The 18,235-nt window shown below is 38.8% G+C and overlaps 2 protein-coding genes and 1 long non-coding RNA gene across 4 annotated transcripts; 2 read left to right on the forward strand and 1 right to left on the reverse strand.

Annotated features, from left to right (window-relative positions):
• Window positions 1–79: 79 nt before the first annotated feature.
• Window positions 80–3,005, forward strand: LOC116919761. Its single transcript, XM_045170606.1, has 5 exons — window positions 80–1,162; window positions 1,236–1,397; window positions 1,460–1,630; window positions 1,700–2,560; window positions 2,633–3,005. The coding sequence occupies exons 4-5, from the start codon at window positions 1,713–1,715 to the stop codon at window positions 2,754–2,756; spliced, it is 972 nt and encodes a 323-aa protein (XP_045026541.1). The 5' UTR covers window positions 80–1,162; window positions 1,236–1,397; window positions 1,460–1,630; window positions 1,700–1,712; the 3' UTR covers window positions 2,757–3,005.
• Window positions 2,907–3,719, reverse strand: LOC116919768. The gene is made up of 2 exons (XR_004392040.2): window positions 3,581–3,719; window positions 2,907–3,521 (listed from the first exon to the last, which is right to left on the reverse strand). It is a non-coding gene; the product is annotated as an uncharacterized LOC116919768 (long non-coding RNA).
• LOC116919763 (neuroglobin) lies at window positions 3,537–16,453 on the forward strand. 2 transcript variants are annotated; one of them, XM_032925795.2, is made up of 6 exons: window positions 3,537–3,674; window positions 10,107–10,296; window positions 10,397–10,447; window positions 14,481–14,585; window positions 14,953–15,073; window positions 15,643–16,453. In XM_032925795.2, exons 2-6 carry the CDS (start codon window positions 10,112–10,114, stop codon window positions 15,859–15,861), a joined length of 681 nt encoding a protein of 226 aa, XP_032781686.2. In that variant the 5' UTR covers window positions 3,537–3,674; window positions 10,107–10,111; the 3' UTR covers window positions 15,862–16,453. The 2 variants fall into 2 exon arrangements, with proteins under 2 accessions (XP_032781686.2, XP_032781684.2); XM_032925793.2 differs by lacking the exon at window positions 3,537–3,674 and adding an exon at window positions 9,580–9,910.
• The last annotated feature ends 1,782 nt before the right edge of the window (window positions 16,454–18,235 follow it).

Here is an 18,235-nt window from a genome sequence, read left to right on the forward strand (position 1 = left end):
GCCCAGTAAGAACGTTCGTCTGCTATTGAAAATCCAAACAAAAGTTCAACTCACAGAAACCTATTACAGTTCTACGTAAAACGTCGTATTTTAATAGGCTGGAATGTCAAACGAATCAAGCTGGCATTACATCAACGGTCTCATTGTAAAGAGGTATGTTGAAAATCAACTATTACAACTTGGTAAATTGATTTAAGCACAATTAGTGCAGCCATGTTTTTTTTTCTTCTGTAATCAATGCTACTGTGAGTGTGAATTATCACATGTCAGGAATGTTAGATACAGTATAATGACAGACTCAGCCAATTCTGTTTTAGCAGAAAGTAATGTAATTAGTTGAACTGCTCTTGGCCAAAGTTTTTAGCTTGTCTCTAGACATTTAGAATCTTGTTGTAAACAAAGTATGTCTGGACAGTTATTGGCATGCAAATTCTTAAGATAAACAGCGCGAGGATTACACATGCTCGACTAACGGTGATACAAAGACAAGACATGGAAAACCTAGACAAGGATATCAACATTCGACATACTTGTTGATTGACCGGTGGCCTAGTAATTGACTCAACATGACACGATGGACGTCATGCGATTTCAGACATTTTTCAAACAAGTCATCTCATTCGTCACATTTTTAATTTTTTTTCAAGAACTTGTATCGATGATAGTTACATCTGCTTACCCTGTGGTTATCGCAAGTGGGGGAAGGGTGAGAAACCAAACATTCCGGAAGCTTTCTAGCCTTTTCCAGTGTGCAGAGTGGTCCTACAAGTCAGTGCGTCTACTTTTTTAAATTGTTAGTTCCTTTTGTTATACTTTAGGTGGAGATGATGAAATCGTCTATCAAATCAGGTATTTTTAAAAACAAAAAAAAATGTATGACATACGTCTTATTGTAAAAAAATAATAATAATTAACTAACAAGCATCGTAGCTAATTACCCAAAGAATGTATTGCTTCGAAATTATTTGTCCACACATTTTTAGAACCTGCCAAGGAAAATGACAGGTGACATGTGTAAATGTAGTAAATTGAGTAGATTGGCGGCAGTATATGGATGGAGTTTTGAAGGTGGCAAAAGGTAACTTGGCCGTTGAAACGATTTAAGAAAATAAACAATGGTTATGTTTACGGTGGAATTGTTTACAAAGATTCAAACGCCGTAGTAAGTATACTTTTTGTTGGATATTTGATAAAGATTGTACATTTTTCAATTAGATTATTCTTTCTGTTTGCAGAAAGAAACTATTTCAGTTGGCTACCTTTTACAATTAACAAAAACGTTACTTGTCTGGCAGCTGAAAGGGAATGCCAAAAGTGACTAGGTAGTCAAACGACTTGAAAAGGAGGAGGAGACATTCAGTCCGAATCACGATAAGCACACGAATTGGATGAGCCAGGTATTGGGTCATAGTTCTTTGTACGTAGTTTGGGACATGACTGGTAGCTTCAATTCTTGTAGAAAGAAGATCACTATAAAACATTTCTTGACAGTCGTTAGACGATCAGCCGATGGTGAACTTCAAGTGTCAGCGGATTTTTTGTTTTCAAATACGGAATACAGTGTAGCTTCGCCACCTGAAATCGCGTTTGAATTTAAAGTGACTTTTAGTCTGAATAAGCATTTTTGACGGTAAATAAGAACATAAACTATATTGGATTTACAAATTTCTAATGAAGATATTTTTATTTCAAAATTTAGTTCACCTCTTGAAATGGTCAAATCAGTGCTAGAATGTCTGCTGTTCGTATTTTTAGCTACGTCGGTAATAACTTCGTGTTTGGCGACTGCTGTCGGTGATCCTGCCCTCAATTCCAAACTGTCTTCCAAAAATCCTGTAGAACCTGTTAAAAGACTAAGAAGCCGTGAGGGACAAGCTCTCCAATCCGAGGTCTCATATGCCAATTATTTCCCAGTACCAACTCACCGTTACCCTACACCGGCATTTATGTCATCTGGAATTAGTTATCCTCCGTTTGACCAACCATCGACCTATGGCAATTTTTATCCCATACCTGCTCCAGCCCTGTACCACAACCCACACCAAGTCCCTGTGACCCCGCCATTTGAGAATTTAGCTCATGTTGCTGAGAAATACTACCCCACATTCAACGATTTGGCTCCTTATTTGAAATCCCCTGGAAATATTGCCTCCCGGGTGTGGCAGAAAATTCCTCCTGTGCGTCAAATCGCCGATAGGACGATCAAAGCCATCAGTTCAGTTGTTGGACTGACTGTTATAGTTCCTGCCATCATACTAACAGCTGTTTTATTCGTGGCATTTTTGGCGATCCTGTCTCTTTTCCCAGCCGTGTCGGCGTTTGGACGCAGAGACTTTGGTCGTGATTGGTCTACCTTAAACGAGCTCAATGACATCCTTCACTTTGATCGCTTTCTGCCGTTACAACAGTCCAGGGCTTTAGCTTCTTTAGCTGCTCGTGTCCATGGAGTCCTCGAAACCTACATGGATGGTTTCAAGAGCGATGCATGCCTCGAAAGATATTCTTGCGAAGCAGGAAAAATGACTAGCCGGCTAGGCAAGTTTACAGAGCCAGTTATTTCGTAAGTTCTCTTTTTTTTTATAGAAAAATAATTTAAACGTTATGTATAAAAAAAAATATATTTATATTCTAGGTTTTTGGAGCCTCTAGTTCCTTCTTACTTGTACAGAAAGCTGGAGGCGTTCAAAAACGGTGCCCGTAGTGGCCTGATGGCCGAATGCCATGAATTGAGATGCAGCCTTTCCTTTTTTGGATGAAAACAATTTTTCGTTGCCAAAATAGTACAACTTTCAAGATTCTTTTAATCTTGTGTTTGTTTGTTTTTTACCATGCACCTCTTGTTTTTAATTTATGAGACTTTGAAATCGTGTCTTTTACCTATTTAAAAAATGCCAAGCAAGCTGATCTTGTTGTTTTATTTATTATACTATTTATGTTTTATTATTGTTTTATCATTTCTCATCAGAGAGGCAGATAATACAAAGAACGTCATGGTTAGTACAAAATGGGTTGTAAAATTACTAGAGTTAATGTTGCACGAATTTATGTTAAGTTAGCCCAATTAAACTAATTTCAATATTCATTCATGAAAACACCGCTTACTCGATTAACTAATTATATTCATACGAAACAATGATAAAAGAGTGTCATCCCAAACAGTTGCAAAATTTCGTCTTGCCTATGGCACACATTGGCTGCAGGCGGCTGCAGGCTATTGAAAACAATGATGGCTGCCATAAAAGGAGGAATGGTAACATAAATAGGAAAAAAAGGTTTTGAAAACTTAAGGCATGCAAATAAGAACTGGTGACGTATGCTGATTTATTGTAGTGTAATTATGAAAGTATTAAGCTCCAGTAGGCATTTAAGAAAGCTTGACAACGTCGATATCAGTCTCAGACTCTCAGTCAGCAACAGCAGTGCAGTGCAGTACCGTCTCGCTTTGTGTACCCGGTCGTTCATAACTTTTCTAGACAATACCGGCAAATACAGATTTGTCTTGTGCCAAAACTTTCGTGAACCTGCCGAGTATAATAGGCAAGTGGTTAGAATAAACAATAATTAAAACAGAGTGACAAACGTTTTCTGGACGGCGTAGCAAGGAAAATGCCACGAACAGTTGCTACGGCGAGCCCCAACGGTGAAAGAAGACGAAATCTATCGCATGCCATGAGGTAAGCCCTGAACTTTTATCTTTTTTCGTTTTGGCAGTTTGAACTCTCGAATGTTATTTGTATTGAGATATTCTCTCGTACTGATCATGAAAATTGATTTTGTTTGATGTTACATCCCGTCGTAGTAAGGTTGACTTTTAGCTCTAAGCGAATTGAATGTCACAAACGAATAATTGGGTGAGAAAGCGGAATGAATTCTATGAATCTAGAAGAGAGATTGGAATCGAGTTAGGGCGGGTACTGGGTCACAATTATTAATGGTGAAACACGTGGCTGTGAGCTAGTTCTAGTTTAGGTTTCGTAAGCAGACTACTCTGTAACTTCTTTCTCCAGTTGTGTGAGGATCAGTCGAGGTGGAACTTCTATAATCTAGTGATACCAACTTCCCTTTTTTCACCTTTTCTTTTTGTATCTGTAAAATAAAAAAGCTCGTGAACGGTTTTAAAAGTCATCTTCAAGTTGGCAGCCAGTTGCTTATTCTTCGGTTTTTTAAAGGTTCAGTTTTTTTGAATTCGTAAACTTTACTGTTTTTGACGAACATTTTCCCTTTTTCGACAGCAGAGGATGAAAATGACTAAATCATTTGAAAGTCGTTTGCTCTACTTATTTATGGTTGCCTTGTTGATATCCGCATGCTCGGCAGCTGGAGACGTCATCGGTGATTCACGAACCAGTTTAAAACCTGTATCTCCACTCGTCTCAGCTTTTCATGGTGCTGCCTTGTTTTCCCCCATTCTGATATTTGGTGGACTTTTTGCATTCTCCCTAATTTATTCCTACCATTTCTGCCATGGGTCTCTTTCCATTTGGAAGGCGAAAGAGACGCGATTTGTCGGCTGGAAAACTTTCCAATGTTGACTTTGATTTCGATCGTTTTTTGACACGTGAACAGTCTAGAGCACTCATTTCGTTGGCTGCTTTTGTAGACAGTGCACTTGATAATTACTTCCGCCATTTCGCGTAAAAGGTATCAGCGTTTTATTAGGTCAAGCAACCTGTTTTGGCGCCAAAAAAAATCCTATTCGAATTGTAAGATGTACAGGATGTTACATGTCACGCCCTACTTTAATTCCCAGTCGTGATTTGGTAGTAGATTCAGGTCGTACTAAATCTACATTTGCCTTCAATAACAGCGTGCAATGAGTAACGGTTGTTGAATTTTCGTGAAAATTTTATGGTAATCCAGGCCCTTCCCCGCAGGCACATGAATATTTGAATTTTCTTCCGTGTTATTCCGTGTGCCAATACAATCAGTATGTTGAACTGGTGGTCATTTTAAAATCGTTTGTCTTTACTAAATTGGTGTTATCGTAAGATCAGATAGTCTGGCAAGTGATGGCGTCTGTTTGGAAACGTGAATGGGAGAGGGATGACGAGGGAAATATAAAACCGGTGACTTGCACTTTCGAATTTGCTAGGCTTGTTGATCTTGAGAATAATTTTGGGGCTACAATAACAAAGTAAAAGTTTCCGATAAAATAAGATGTTGCAGTCGTAGAAACGTTGCAGGATGTTTGGATGTTTAAACCGGCTTAAACAAAAAGATACGAGTGAATAGGTGGGATAAGAAAGAAAAATGTAGAAGAACACTGCGGGGCATATTGGTGAGTTTTGAGAAAAGAAAAAAAAAGCACGTGGCTGTTGGCTCATGGTTAGCCCATCAGACCATTCTGGAACTTGTTTGCCGCAGTCGTGCGTCGATGACCGGCAAAGGTTGAACTCGTCTTGCTGTTACCCAGATTTTGCTTTAGCCTGCGTGATTTCTTGGCTTTAAACCGCATGAAAATTTCTTGCGATTTCTGCTTCTGAAAGGATTTTAGTTTTTCGGTAATTTGAGCAGTGTGTTAATTATTTTAAAATTTCAGTTTGTTTATGTTTGATTGTTTTTCCCCTTTTGTTAGCTGAGGTTGGAAATGACTGTATTATCAAGGAATTGGCTGCTGTGCTTAATATTGAGTTTCGTGACAAAAGCTGCATGTTTGGCAATCGATCCTGCCCTGAAACCAAACCGGCAAAATTCAGAAGAACTTGTTGTAAAACTTCAAAATTCCAGACATTCGTTTACCGAAATCCAAGCGCTCGTATACCAATTATACGGAAGAAGTAACCAGCCAGTTTTCTTCTCCGTCTGTCGTTGAGCAATCCACTTTTCCGACCGTCTACCGAAACCCGGAAGAAAACGCTACAGGGTCTATCTATTTATTACGACCTCGTGCAATTGAGGAACAAGTACTACCCCAAGATCAAAGATTTGATGCGTTATGTACAAAATGTTGAAAACACGGCGTCCCACGTGCGCGAAAATTCACCCGAAACGAATCACATTGCCGAAAGGCTTACTGACGTCAAAGCAGCTATTGGGATTCCTCCTTTCTATTCCGTTAATAATTTGCTGCAGTGCATATTTTTTCAACCTCCTTGTTCTCGGTGGCATTGTCATTGGTTTACAATGGCTGGGATTTGGGAACTCTGGGTCGTAGACGAATGTTACGCGACTTGTCTGCCATAAACCATCAGAGCCAAGTTTTTGATTTCGATCGCCGTCTATCATCTGACCAGTCTATGGCTCTTGCTTTAATGATAGCTCGCGTGGATAGCGTTCTCAGTAACTACACCCTTTCTTCCGAGAGGGACACACAGTCCATCCGCCTTGTTGAACCGGCTGGATGACTATCCAGTTCCGTGTGAGGCCACATTTTTGTTGTTGAACTCTTAGAGTTGAAACTACGCAAAGTGTTATGTGTTGTGTCCTATTTATACATTCCTGTTTAACGACCGAGTCCCGTTGAATTAAGACCGCGTCCTAGAAATCTACTAAGTTTTTTTGTGTTTTTTTATGTAAATGAATTCGTGATTGTGACTTGCACCTTGAGTGCTCTGTATTCGTGTGGAAGCGATGGCCTTTATCATTCCTAGAAATTGAAAATTGTTTCACATTTTTTAATGTCTTATATCCTTCTACGAAGTAATGTATTTTCAGAGAAGAATATTCAATCGATTGAACTCGAGGGAAATTGTTTTAGCGTTTAATTCTTGTTCTCATTTTACGCGAATGTCGTCAAATTTTTACTAGCGAGGAAATAAAGTTGGCTGGGAAAAAAGAGTATGGATGTTGTCAGATATTAGGGGAAAAAAGAGAAGGTTGCCAATTTGCCATGCTTTTTTATGACAGCCCGCAAGGCAATACAATCAAAGTTATGAGACAGTTATGCAACATTTTTTTTTGTTTGTCTGTCCTCAAAATTTACTTTAAGAAAATTATGAAACACTCCATGTATTGAGTCCGGACGTTATTCGTATGCAAAGTGCTACCCAACAAGGTACGAAAGTGTCACTCCCTAGAAGTGCGCAGTGTAAAGTGCTTTTCTTGAAAATGGAAAGAAAACACAGACAGTTATTTTGTTTCCTTTTTACGTAAGAGATGTGATTGGTATTCGGGTCAAAATATCTCGGTATAATCTTGTCGTGATGAAAACAAAACAGGGCAACGCTACCGGCAATTCAATTTCAGCTACGGCCTTAAATGGACGAACGAGCAACCACTCATTCAATTACAACTTTTATTTTTTCATTGCTCCTTTTTTTAAAGCAAATCAGAAACACCTAAAGGAAGGAAAAAGTATTAAAGAACATAAATGTTGAATTTATTTTTTTTTTTTTTTTCATGCGTGTACATTGAAGTCAGTATTCTAAATTGCTGTGATACACCTTGAATTCTTAATATTGCTCTCGTTCCAACCCAAGCTGCATATGTTATGGGTAGCACAATAGAACATCGACATGAATATTGATCGATGGGCTGTACGTTCGATTAGTCATAACCGCCATATGCATTAGGAACATTGGACTTTTTTAATGTAGCTACAAAAATATGTAAGATCCCCTAAAGTCAGCTGTTATTTTTTTTTTACAGACACAAATTTCAAGGAACGGTGTACTACTGAATCATGTAATGTTACTCTAGATGAATATATGTATGTATTTTTATATGCGTCTAGCTATTATCTATAGTCAGCGTATTCGAGGGGACAATGCTTTGAATTTTTTTATCGTTATGTGAATGCACCACCCGCCGAAATGGAAGCAAAAAATTTCAAGCGTATGGAAATCGAGGCAGTAACCGTATAGTTTGTACACAAAGTCATTAATATTTAAATTGCCATTCTAATTTTATTTTATTTTTTATGCCCGTTGTTTGAAATATCGAGAAATATTTTCTGGAGGGGTGAAAACTAAAAAACAAGGATGCATACGTGCATCGAGAAAACTCACGCTTCATAGCGGGCACTATCGCTACATGACCTAGGCTATTGCCTTTAATATTCTATGTGCGCATTGTTCTCTGCTTCCCTTTTTCGCCAGTAGACTTCCGGGAGTATTGCGGACAAAAGAGACAAAGATAAACAAAACTTTGCATATTTCTCTTTCCGATAAATTAATTGGGGTAAAATTGGAAAATGTCTTATCGAGGTGCATTGCATACCTGACCCAATTGTCTTCCGGCAGTTCGTGTCATGTGTTTGATTTATGGCACATGTTGCATACCGCCGTTGATTTCTGTACTAAACTGTTCGTCCGAAAATAGATATTACTTTTGAACACGTCAGATATTTTCAATAAAAGCCTTCCACATTTTAGAGGTTGCCTTTGAAGACGTAAAAAAAAAATATGTGGGAGGGGGGGGGGCAAATATGAGTGAAACAAGAAAGTTTAAAAAAAAAGATAAGGAGCATATTCTACTGACATATTTGCAGGCCGAAAAAAAAATTTTCGGATAATAGAAATCAGAAATTTGTTGAATTTATCGGCTGGGGAACAAGAAAAAATAAATGCTGCGCAATCGATGGCAAGGCGCCAGCCGTCATTCAACACCCCGCCAAGATTCAATTGGAATTTCCTGAAAAACTGCAGGGTGGGACAACAAAAGGCAAATTGGCTGTTATTCTTTTCGTATGATTCTTTATGCATTGTCCCCCATGCTCCTCAACATTTCATGGTCTATAAATCAACGACAACTTCTTCTGCTGTTTGTCCTGATCTATTGCACTCACACAGCGATACAGATAAGTAATTTCTCGCTATTTCCCATCAATTCACCGACAAATGTATAGTATAAAAAAAAAGATAAAAAAAAGGATATGGGGACACTCCTATTTATTGTTTGTAATCTAGGATGCTTTGGACACATAGCTTCCATTCTCTCTCTCCTGGGTAACATTGTAATGTACGATGGGGAATGCTTGAACAAAGGCGAAGAAAAGAGGGCCTTGTGATCTATATCGAGGAACTACGGCCTATCAACCGAAGAATAAAATGTCCAGGCACTGTGTGACAGCCAAGAAGAAAAAAAAGCAGAGTGTTTTTACCTATTGAAATCGACTGGGCGAGTTATGTCCTTGTTTATTCAATGAGTCGTGATGCCGGATTACATTTTACTCGTCTCCACAGAAACGGCCACACAACAGGAGAGTAGGAGCAAGAAAGAACGAAAAAAAAAAAAATAAATAAATAAATAAAAAAAAATAATATTGATCTCGGACTTTTGATGCAATCCACGCCCAGTGGTTACCGAGAACACATCTTCAATCCAGGGCTTATACATTCGTGTGGGTTCAGGAAAATTGTAAATAGACCATAAAGGCATATATATATGTATGACTGTGCAGCCCATTTCTCTTTTTTGCAGTTCCTTTCCTTGTAAAGTTTAAATTTTTTAAAAGAAAACTGGCAACGCGTTAAAGTTAACGCTCGGCAACTTTGCTTTTAACTCCAAAAGTAAAACCATTTTAATTCGGTGTGATAATCCGCTATTTACCGTCGTCTGCAATGTTGGATTCTCAGAAGCGCTCTGCGCGCAGACTCGCCTTTGACGTTCAGGGAGGGAGGCAGAATGCTATTTGAACCGGCTTTATCGTGGACGAATGTCTAGTGTAGAAGCGCTGAGCTGACAAACGCGACCTCAGTGGCGTAACGTGCGGAAAAAAAAAGAGAGAAAGAAGAGCTTGTCCCGCATCAAACTTGTATACCAAGTCCGTTCGAAAACACTAAACCAGATTGCTAAAAGAAAAATATAACTGAAGGGAAAGCTAAAGAGATCAGGCAAACTCACGTCCCTGGCCCAAAGCAACACTTTCGTTTTCCTTTCTCATCTTGTTTATCCAGTTCGTCTAGTCCTCTCCTTCGGGTGAACACGCCAAACAACTGAACTTTGTATGCACTTAGACTTTGTTGTACGGGTAAGCCACGAATGATTCGGTTGTTTTCGTGTTGGAATATTTGTTTTTTTTTCCAGTCTGCGGGAACTCTAAAAAGAAGAAAAAGAATTTTTTTTTTGTTTTGTTTTTTGTTTTTTGTTTATAAGTGAAAGAACCTAAATCGAGCGGAAAAATAGTTCACGTATTTATTTTTTCATTTTCTTGTTCATTTCTTTAGGAAAAATGGGCAACGCACATGTCGGTCACGGTGGCAACAGCAAGAAAACGGCCGTCAAAGATGCAGTAAAAAACGATGACGAAATCGTTACTGCAATCCAAGAGTCAACACCGTTTCCGGCTGCCAAAACGGCAATGGCTTCCGTTGCCGAGTTGACGGACCTTCAAAAGACGTTGCTTCAAGAGAGCTGGTAAATGTTAACAGAGGCATTCGCCGCCGTTGTTATGAACTATATGAGAGCTATAATTATCTCGTTGTTTTTTTTTTTTTTTCGCTATTCATTTTGCCAGGAAACGTCTTGAAATGGACATTGCCCAAGTTGGAATCATCGTGTTTATCAAGTAAGACTTTGTACATTTAATTATTTTCATAACGAGTTGCGTCACAGTTTAATTTCACTCTTGCTCGTTTGGTTTTTCGTTGTCATTGGCGCTTCACAAAAAGCAGCCGTCTACAAAAAAAATCTTTAATTGCGTTTTGGATTTAAATATTGTATAATCCAATTAGGAATTGTTGAAAGTTGTCCATTTCGTTTCCACAGAATCTACCTTGCACAGCTAGATGCGTCCTAATGAGTTCTAATATAGAAACGAATTTTGTCGAGTGCTGAATATTTAACAATGAAATTAGGAGTTCTTAGTTGGCACGTGGAAAACTCACTTTCGTATGGAATGCAAGATAAAACGTATTGTACGACAGTCCGGTCGCGCAGAGCACAAAACAAACTTGCGCTTGAGTGACAACACGGAGAATGGATATTGCACGAATTTTGGAAAGCTATTCGAAAAAAAAAGGCCCTCCTCTTTTGACCTTACTAAAGAATGAAAACTATCGCCTAGTCTTGTAATAGATCGAGTTTCATCGCAACTCTTATTTCTTTAACGTCGACAAAAGGAAGTTGAATGTGAGGTCCAAAGCCCAAGCGGAAATGCCTCGTCTCAATCTCGGCAAACAAGAGAAAAGGAAATAATCACTTTCAGTGTTAGTTCAAGACAGTCAATTGTTTAGTAACGAAGAGTTCCAGGCATTTGTGAAATGCGCATCGGTGCAATTAGATGATAATTATTAATCAAGACGCGGCCTACTTTGCGGAATTCGTTTGTGGTTCTTTTGATCAGTCATTCTTCCCATGCTTATATTAATGAGCTATGCACCGCGCAATGTGCACACCATTCCTTTTGGTATAATAAAGCCCTTGATATAGACGCACATAAATAACAATCTAAATCATCTAAGAAAAAAGGCTGGTAAAAAACAAGATAAAAAAAATACAAAACAAAAAAACATTACCGATGAGAAAGTGGGCAGGTGCCATGGACTCTTACGGCCCGTCTTTTGTTAGTCCACTCTACCGGAATAGCAGATGCAGATTGAATTTACAAGGGGAAAAAAAAATTCGGCGTACGCGATCTATACCTTAAATTGAACGCTGCTGTTGTCGAGGTCAAGTACAGTTCACGGTGAGGATACCACTAGATCTTGATTATCAAAAGAAAAAGAAAAAAACTGTTGTCATGCTAGATTGATTTGGCACACGCCGCTTTTTTCGTTGTTTATAGGAATCGCGGGACAGGTTACACACTCGGGGAAAATCACTTTTAGCTCGAATCCTATTGGGATATTATGAAATGTTGTTAGCGTGAAACCCGGAAAGATTGCGCCGACACGTTTTCGCTTTCACTGACATGTCATATCGGGAATTGACCGAAATTCTATTGGCACTTAAGTTGCACCAGATCGATCGTCGTACCACTTTCTTTCTAGACGTGCTTGATATTGGTTCATTCCCACTCACTTAGAGGGACTTTTTTTTCTTCTTCGTTTGCGACTACGATTTCTGCGAAGTACCTTCATAAAAAAAAGTTCCGCCGAAACAAAGTTAGGACGCCGTCAGGTATTTGTATAAACGAAGTGCTTAAGACTGGCGAAGAATGTTCCGGTTAGCAACGTTGACTTTCAGTTTTTAATGTGCTCATCGTGGTGGAAGCCATTCAGCCGTTAACGGCTTTTGAACGTGTTCTCATAATGGATTACAGAATTGGGCAAGATCAAATAGTCATTCTTCATCATCACTTGTATAGCCATTCTATAATGGCATTGGCCATTTCATAATCACTTTTCTTCAATTCAATTCTTTATGGCAATGGACGATAAATAATTATGGGGATTCTTTTGGCTGGGAAAAAGTGCGTGATGAACGACTATTGTCATCCCGCCTTCACTGATTCGCTTTCATTTTTCGTTTCCAAACTTTTTACGTGGGCTAAATGTAGAACTTTAAAGTTCAATGCACGAGTCTTTGATTAATGTATAACTTTGACTTTGTCAACATTTATTTGGCTGCTCTAAGTGACAACAACAAGAAGTGAAATCCAACTTCATCCCCCCTTTTTTTTTCTAATGAAGACAATGTCCCATAAGCTGTACTAATGAGACGCTCGTGCGTATAGCTTTTTTGGCGTTTGTCTTTATCAATCGATTGAATTATGGAAAACTGTAGGTAAACGACTATGCCCGCCATCCTAGTGGGGAATAAGAAATAAGTAAAACAATCCAGGTTCAATGTTAAAACCTTGAGAAAATAACCAATTATACCGCCCACGTTTTAAGAATGCAACGAAGCCTCGTTAAATTTTGTGTTGTGTATTGTGAAAGAGCACTTTTACCTGTCACTATTTAATGACTGCTTTCGCTCCAAGTAAATACCGCTTATCGAATTTTGTTTACATTTAAGAGGCGGGAAGAATGGAGCGCATCCTTTTTTATTGGATCTAAAACTACATTTGGCACTCTTAACTAGATCCCCTCGACCTTCTCTCTCTTTTTTTTTTTTTTTTTACTATGTCTTTGATGACAAAGCGTCAATACAATGAGAATGATACCACGTGGCCGTAGAGCTTTGTAACTAGTCGTGGATTACTTGGAAAATGAGTCGAAAAGAAGTAAAAAGCTCCCCCCTCCTTTTTTCTAGATTAGAAGTCTGCACCTGAACGATTCTATTACGTCTCTAGTTTCAAGTGTTGGCATGAAAGAAAAAAAAATTCCATCAGCCGTTGACACTGTTCTAAATGGTCTCATTTAATGTTGTGACGTTGCTCTACCAGCCCCATTATTCATCGTTCGGCGCGTAGCAATAGAGACGGAAGTTTAAATTAATAGGTGTACACATTTCTGAATAAGGAATTGAAGTTGGCGCCGAAACGCTAACGCGCAAAGAGACTTTAGTTTACCGTTTTATCCTATTTTCTCTGTCAGTTTTTTTTTTCTTCATGCTAACTGCATGCATTTTTCGTCGTTCACATAAGAAATGTAACTCAAAATAATGCGTTTTACTTGTTTCGCTGAAATCTGTCTTTCTCGCGTATTACCCTTTTTGGGAAAAAAAACAAATTGAAGGACATTGACATGCAATTTCACGAATCATTTGTTTGCGTTTACGATGACTGCTTACACAGACAGATAAAAGAATAAGTAGCTCAAGTATACGAAAGCAATAAAACAAAACTGGGATCTATTCCAAAAGGTAGATCGATTCCTCTGTATGACATTGACAAGCGTCCAAACTTTTTTTTCTCTTTCTCATGAAATAGCCTCGCACAGTACAGGCAAGTTCAATGGTTTCAACCTTGTGTGCACGCCAGAGGTGATTCTAGCAAGATGCACTCAAAAAGGAAGTTTAGACGAGATCTTTATCCTGGAAAGAGATTGGCTCCTTTTTTTCCGTTTTGTTTTATAGGCTAATATCTCATTTAATATCAAAACGCAGTAACATGAATCTAGTCAATATATGTGTTTATAAACATACGTCTACACAAAAAAAAAATATTAAGAAAGGGGGGGGGATTCACCTATGATCAGAATTCAAGAGCATGTCATCCGATATTGGCTGGATGAGAATCTAAAGCCATCTTCAATAACGTCACTTTATTTGGAGGGAAGCGGAGGTCTGCTTTCATGACCTGAATCCGTGGTTTTTATTAATGGCGTACAGCAGGATAAGTCGATAAGACCGTCATAAGACAGATGTTTCACCATGTTCAACTTTGTGTATGTTGCGATAACAAACGAGGCTTCAGTAACAAACTTTCAACAAAGATATGAAGAAACCGACATTGATCGATATGCTCACCATCGTTTGTATCCAGCGTCATGAAACTATCCTCTAAACCATCCAAGCCTTTATGTCTTGTGACGTCGAACCCCGAGCTTTAGAGTTCTCCTACAGCAGGTGCATATCGAATACCGTGCAATATAAGCTGACGTTTTTTTTTTTTTTAAATATTTATTCGCTTTTGCATTGCATTTTGATTGCTTTTCTGCTGTGTGTTTATTTTCGTTGAAAGATTCTTTTTCATGTCTTTTCATTTTTAATAGTTTGTTCGAAAGCCATCCGGACATGCAGTCAGTCTTCTTGCCGTTCACTGGCCTCGTCCTTGATGATTTAAAGAAAAGCAAGCTACTCTCGGAACACGCTCTCAGGTAACAGCATTACCCCTATTCAAATAAACAGAAAGGACGGGATACTCTAGTATAAATAATTGCGTGGCGACTGTGTCTTGTCATGATGAAGCAATAAAGTCATTACCTCTGCGAATGGCTTTACGTTCAGTGGATTAACCTAGGTGACAGCATCGGGCACTGTACACAGTGAACTAGCACCGTTCGTTTCCAAGTGCGAATGACTTTTTATTCTCGTGTCATTGATTAGCACGTTTTCCACTTAAGTCAAGTTGTAACGATTTCTAAGAGTTTCTTAAAAGGGAGTTGTTCAAATCTATTGAGAAACTCAAGTTATTCACGCTTTATTTCACTAATAATTAGAATCTCTTTTTTGCTTTATTCGTAGAGTCATGGGTGCTGTGCAACGGGCCGTCCACCGTTTGGAGGAACCCGAAAAGTTACACGCCTTCCTGTCCGACTTGGGTCGCAGGCATGATAAAAACGGAGCTAAATTGGAGTACATTGACGTAAGTTTGAAACATCCATCATCATCCCCCTCGTCCTCTTTACTGAATTACAAGGGGGGTACCTATAAATCATTAAGGTCGTAATAAATTAATAAAAAAATAATAAAAAATGACAAAACTCCCCTCTTGTCCGTCTTTGATCCTGGGATATTTGCCAAAGAGATATGGAGGGCATGATCCCTTTTTTTCATGGCAGTACTCCTCTTTTTTTTTCTTTTTACTACTTGCGCCACCGCCATCTTGATTTTATTTTTAACAACAAGTGAACAAGCAATCCAAGTTTGCCTTAAAAAAGAAATTGGAAGCGAACCGGAAAGCCGTGTGCAACAAAAAAGTGTCTCGTTTGGTAGTTTTCCTTACGTTATCTGATTGAAAAGCGAGATCCTTGCCAGAAGTGTGATGTACTATTTGCGCACCGCCGGTTATCGCGACGTTAACTAATGCGTTCGTGATAGCTTTCTTTTCATAGCTAGCCATTTTTATTTCTAATGACTTTTTTTTTTTGCGCTCTTTTATTTTCTTGTGCCATATGTCATCCGCTGCAACCGGGCGTTTATTTTTTTGTGCAGTACATCGGGCCACAGTTCTTGTCTGCCATTCGACCAATATTGGGAGGGGATTGGACAGCAGAAACGGAAAAAGCGTGGACGTTGTTACTCGGCTACATGATCGCCACGATGAAACAGGCTCTACTGGAAGCGCGTAATGCTTCCGCTTCAGAGGGTTTGAAACCGATGGCACTGCCTCCGTCGTCATCTTCGTCTTCAACAGCAGCCATGGATGATTGATATTTTTTTTCTTCTTCTTCTCTTACACATGTGCTAAAAAAACAACTAGCCAAAAAAGAGGGAAGAGGATAGAGTCATTTCGTCTCATTAAAAGCATCAATTTAGGAAAAAAATTACAAAAGGGCGTACAAAGCGGATAGGAAGTGGGAGACATAATCTGAAGACAAAGAAATGGAGAGCGCATGGGCGTAGGATTCGTTGCTAACGATGTCGTGCAATTGACACGTTCATGTTTGAAATCCTGAGACTACTCGGGAACAAGTTCAATGTTTCGTAATCTTCAATTCCGTCATACTCCTTCATAGCTCAAAAAGACAAAAAAAAAAAAAAAAAAAAGGAATGGAAAATTTCACTATATTGTGATATTAATAAGGGCTAGCTTATAGAATGTTTGAAGCAAATGTTTTAACCTTTGGTATTCTGTGTATGGTGTTAATGTATTTACGGTTTCATTGATGTATTTTATTTTGTTTTCTCTCACCTATTACGCTTATTATTGGAAACAGCAAACGTATATTTGTAACGTTTACACCTATTTTGGCCTGCTCTTAATTCTGTTGAAACAGAGAAAAATTAAATGAATTATACGTAAGCTATACATGAAAAGGATTTAATCACAAAATATTCAAATTAATCAAATTATTCTTGCTCTAGATATCTCCTGCCAAGTAGATGTTTGTGAAAAAAGTTGATCGCAATGTGTTTTTCTTCTTTTCTTTTTTTCAGGATTCCTACTGCATCCTAAAATGAAGTGAAGCTTCCATAGAGAATGCATGAAGTGAACAGGAAAGGAAACAAGTACAATTTTTCACTTGTTAGGCAGCATAGTGAGCAAACCAGGAATAGAAATTTCTATGTATCGATCTTCCATAATGATCTTGCCTGTCTACAACCACATCACCACAGGGTCGTTAATATCACAGTTGCTGGCACCGGATCAAACTGCTAGGTAATACACTAGGTCTCCCTTTCACTCGTCATTTTCGTGTAATTGGTTATGCAAACTTAGGTAGCCCAAAGTGGAGAATATGTAACTAGATGATACATAACCCTTGTGACCCTCCAGTGATGCTACGTAGTGACAGCCACTGTTGATGTTGGACTATTACGTCATTATTTATTGTATATCAGATCATCTTGACATGTGTTGGACAACAGAAGGAAATGAGAGAGAATCGATCCAACTGGGCGTTGGTCGTCGGGGTAGGTGGAAGGCCATCAACGGTATGCCGCATTTCCCTCTTCGCCACGTTATAATCGAAGTGACATTAGCAAACCCGCTGGTGCGTAAATCGATTTGATGTTCGTCTCTATTCATGAAGTTTTATTTGAACGGTTGTCATCGTCAGCGACGCCGCCCTGTCCGAATTGTCTTGTTGAATCTAGCGGCCTGCCACAAGATCGAGTGCAAATCTGTAGGCATTGTCGGCTGGGGATCAAAAATCCTCTTATTCGTTATCCGTTCCATCTTCCTTTAGATTTAATGTGACAAGGAAATGAGACGTGCAGTCGCCCCCTTCTAGTCGTTAAGCTACAGTACAATATCAATCGATTATACACGAATTTTTTAGTTTGGGAGGCGAGCCAGGGACAGTGTGTCGTCGGATCAATAAATAAAAATGAGTGCAACACGACGATAAGTAAAAATCAATTTTTGGTAGGGTTTTTTTTTTTACAGGCAAGTCTCAAACTACACGATCCATTGGCCTAAGCTAATAATAAACCCCAAAAGTCCTTCACATCATTAATTAGTGGCAGTACTGTATGGCTTCTTGCGGGTGTTGAAATTCTGTTGGATCCACCGTAATTAGCCCTCATTCTCTATCATACAGCTGGAAGTTTATTCTAAAGGAAAGATGCTTTGATAGAAACACTGGTAACCGCAAAAAAAAAGTGTTTTAGAATTTCTTATCACCTGCATACATCGGAAGTCTTTTATGTAAACAGTGCGATGCGCACGAGCGTGCAGTATGATGCAATTATCCCCGTTGTCTTAGTCACAATCCATAGAAATATCGACTACCACGTTCCGTGGCTAAAGGAAAATAGTAAATATTCCCTATTTCTATTTTTTTTTTTATGATTCGAAAGTTTGTTCTTATCTCCTTTCAAACACAAAGCAGGTGGAAGCTGATGCCGTGTAAAAGATCTGATATTGCTAGACCCATAACTGATGAAAGTCGACGTTGCTAGAAAAATACCGAGAAGGATATTGTATATCTCATGTCAATTATGCCTGCAGGTGAAACCTCTCTACTAAGTCACTGACTTCTTTTTATAAGACCTCTTTCGATCTCATATCTTTGATGGGTATTCTTTGGCGAGTGGTATAGAGTAAGCAAGTTTCCATAGAGCTTCATATTGACCCTATGCT

The sequence above is a fragment of the Daphnia magna genome, linkage group LG3 (assembly GCF_020631705.1).
Source record: "Daphnia magna isolate NIES linkage group LG3, ASM2063170v1.1, whole genome shotgun sequence".
Taxonomy (NCBI): Eukaryota; Metazoa; Arthropoda; class Branchiopoda; order Diplostraca; family Daphniidae; genus Daphnia; species Daphnia magna.

What these genes read in the sequence shown, in the direction of transcription:
- LOC116919761 (XM_045170606.1), top strand. Translation starts at nt 1,713, where the DNA reads ATGGTCAAATCAGTGCTAGAATGTCTGCTGTTCGTATTTTTAGCTACG. An exon ending in TTTACAGAGCCAGTTATTTC is followed by an intron (nt 2,561 to 2,632) that starts GTAAGTTCTCTT and finishes TTTATATTCTAG; the next exon opens with GTTTTTGGAGCCTCTAGTTC.
- LOC116919763 (XM_032925795.2), top strand. Translation starts at nt 10,112, where the DNA reads ATGGGCAACGCACATGTCGGTCACGGTGGCAACAGCAAGAAAACGGCC. An exon ending in CTCTCGGAACACGCTCTCAG is followed by an intron (nt 14,586 to 14,952) that starts GTAACAGCATTA and finishes CTTTATTCGTAG; the next exon opens with AGTCATGGGTGCTGTGCAAC. An exon ending in CTAAATTGGAGTACATTGAC is followed by an intron (nt 15,074 to 15,642) that starts GTAAGTTTGAAA and finishes TTTTTTGTGCAG; the next exon opens with TACATCGGGCCACAGTTCTT.